Source organism: Priapulus caudatus, unplaced genomic scaffold (assembly GCF_000485595.1).
Source record: "Priapulus caudatus unplaced genomic scaffold, Priapulus_caudatus-5.0.1 Scaffold608, whole genome shotgun sequence".
Lineage (NCBI taxonomy): Eukaryota > Metazoa > Priapulida > Priapulimorpha > Priapulimorphida > Priapulidae > Priapulus > Priapulus caudatus.
In genome coordinates, this window is record NW_014577669.1 from 104,012 (window position 1) to 106,773 (window position 2,762).

Here is a 2,762-nt window from a genome sequence, read left to right on the forward strand (position 1 = left end):
CGTCACTTCTCAATCCCCGCACGCCACGCCACGCCACGCCACGCCACGCCACGCCACGCCACGCCACGCCACGCCACGCCACGCCACGCCACGCCGCGCTAGCCATCGCCGCAGCTCCTGTTTCGTCACCGCACGCTTCGTACCGCTTCGACCGACGCTTCTACGTACGACAACGCGTTAAATTGGCAGTGCTTACGAGTGGATATGTCAGTTTTCGTGCCGCGGGTGCAACGCTAGCCGTCCTGGTCGTCGGCTGGATAGATAGACACGCACGCATGCACGCTCGCACGCATACACGCACGCACGCACGCATGCACGCGCACACAAATAGTATATATATATATACACGTGTATGCATATACGTTCACTCGTACGGTTCGGAACGAAGGTAGACTTCGACATCGAGAAAAGGCGCTTTCTTACGCTCGGCGCCCTCTATACAAACAAACGCGTCTGCCACGCTTGGCAACGGTAGCGCGCTCTATAACAACGCTCTGCACGAGCACACACCGGGCGGTGCCACTTTTGCAAAAACTGCCCGGAAAATCGCGTTCGTGCGCACGGAGGGAGAAAGGAAACCTTCTCCAATGCCTCCTCCGTCATTCTCCAGAGAGACAGTGAGAGAGAGACATGCACGGCTCCGTCTCTCGCGCACACCACAACCTCCTGCGCGCGCTCACGCACCAGGCGGCGCTGCTTTTGCAAAAACCGTCCCAAAAATCGCGTGTGCGTGGGGAAGGGAGGAATCCTCCAATGCCTCCTCCGTCATTGAGAGAGAGACGTGCACACCACAACCTCCCCGCGCGCGCTCACGCACCAGGCGACTGTGAGCTCCCGCTCCGGAGCTGTGAGGTCATGAGGTGTCACACCACGCCCAGACCGTGACCGCTGATCGAAGGTCGCGACGACGACCTTGACTGTGGCTGCTGCCTGAGTCCGCGCACCCTCGCCGTCTGGCTCGTCTGAGGCAGCGGTACGACACGCGCGTTCGAGGGCCGGTCTGCGGGCTCTACGGCACAGAGAAAACAACAACACAACGAGAGTTGCAGAACGAACGTCGAGCATGCAGTTAGTAGAGAGAGAGAAAGAGGAGGAGACAGAGAGAAGGGGAGACAAAGAGAGAGAAAGAGAGAGAGAGAGGCAGAGAGAGAGAGGGAGGGGGAGACAGAGAGGGGGAGACAGAGAGAGAGAAAGAGAGAGAGAGAGAGAGGCAGAGAGAGCGCAGAAAGGCAGAGAGATAGAGAGAAGGGGAAGACAGAGAGAGAGAGAGGCAGAGAGAGAGAGAGAGGGGGAGACAGAAGGGGCGACAGAGAGAGAGAAAGACAGAGAGGAGGAGACATGGAGAGAGGGGAGAGAGTGTCAGAGAGAGAGAGAGAGATAGAGGGAGAGGGAGAGAGGGAGAGAGAGAGAGGGAGAGAGAGAGGGAGAGAGAGAGAAAGAGAGAAAGAGAGAGAAGGCACACGCACACATACACGCAAGCATGCAGTTAGACACATGAAGCCAGTAATGGCGCACCCACTCCTCGACATGCTTAACGAGGAAGAAGCAGCAACAGATGCACGGATAACTCTCCCCCTCCCCCCTTCCTGCCTGACGGCCTCATCTCAGCGTAAATCACCGTCACCGGTAACTCCCCCGCCCGCACGCCGCACAGGCACCAAACTAACACCTCAGTCTCTCTTCTCACCATTCCTCGCCGGCCGTCGATCGACAGGATCGGAAAAACGCCGGTGTACGGGGTGCGCCATCTAGTGACGGCGACGGTAACTAATCGTCTCTCGACCTCGCACTTTTTCGCTCGTCTGCCGNTCCTCTCTCTCTCTCTCTTCCTCTCTCTCTCTCTCTCTCTCCCTCGTCCCCCTCCTCTCTCTCTCCCTCTCTCCCCCCCTCTCTTCCCACCTCTCTAGCTTCGCGTGACATCCCGGCAGCTTACCATCTGGTCAGCTAGTAGTAGGACCGTCTTCAGGCTGAACTTTCGGTTGCAGAAGTTGAAGAGATCTTCGAGACTAGGACCGAGTAGCTCCATCACCATGACATTGTAGTCGCCCTCGGCGCCGCACCACTTTATTGCTGGAATGCCCACTGCAAAACAGAGAGGGAAAGAAAGAATGGTTAGATTGTGGTAGCTGCAAAGTAGAGAGAGCATGAAGCGGAGGGTCCCATCATGGAGTCCCTTGGAGTTGGAGACCACTTTATTGCTGGAATGCCCACTGCAAGACAGAGAGGGAAAGAAAGGACGGTTAGATTGTGGTCGCTGCGAAGTAGAGAGAGCATGAAGCGGAGGGTCCCATCCTGGAGTCCCTTGGAGTTGGAGACCACTTTATTGCTGGAATGCCCACTGCAAGACAGAGAGGGAAAGAAAGACTGGTTAGATTGTGGTCTCTGCGAAGTGGAAAGGGGAGGTACACTTGGAGTCCATTGGAGACCACGTTCTTACTGTAATGCCCACTGCAAGACAGAGAGGGAAAGAAAGGACGGTTAGATTGTGGTAGCTGCGAAGTAGAGAGAGCATGAAGCGGAGGATCCCATCATGGAGTCCCTTGGAGTTGGAGACCACTTTATTGCTGGAATGCCCACTGCAAGAGAGAGGGAAAGAAAGGACGGTTAGATTGTGGTCTCTGCGAAGTGGAGAGGGGAGGTACACTTGGAGTCCCTTGGAGACCACGTTCTTACTGTAATGCCCACTGCAAGACACACGAGAAAGAGGGAAAGAAAGAGAGAGAGAGTGAGAGAGAGAGAGAGAGAGAGAGAGAGAGAGAGAG

At 56.2% G+C, this 2,762-nt stretch overlaps 1 protein-coding gene across 1 annotated transcript in view; it reads right to left on the reverse strand.

The window, feature by feature from the left end:
• Positions 1-2,762, reverse strand: part of LOC106812104 — a 37,698-nt gene that overhangs the window by 9,694 nt on the left and 25,242 nt on the right. The window contains exon 4 of the mRNA XM_014815880.1: positions 1,934-2,082. Within this exon, the coding sequence (XP_014671366.1) occupies positions 1,934-2,082 (149 nt within the window). The remainder of the gene's footprint in view (positions 1-1,933; positions 2,083-2,762) is intronic.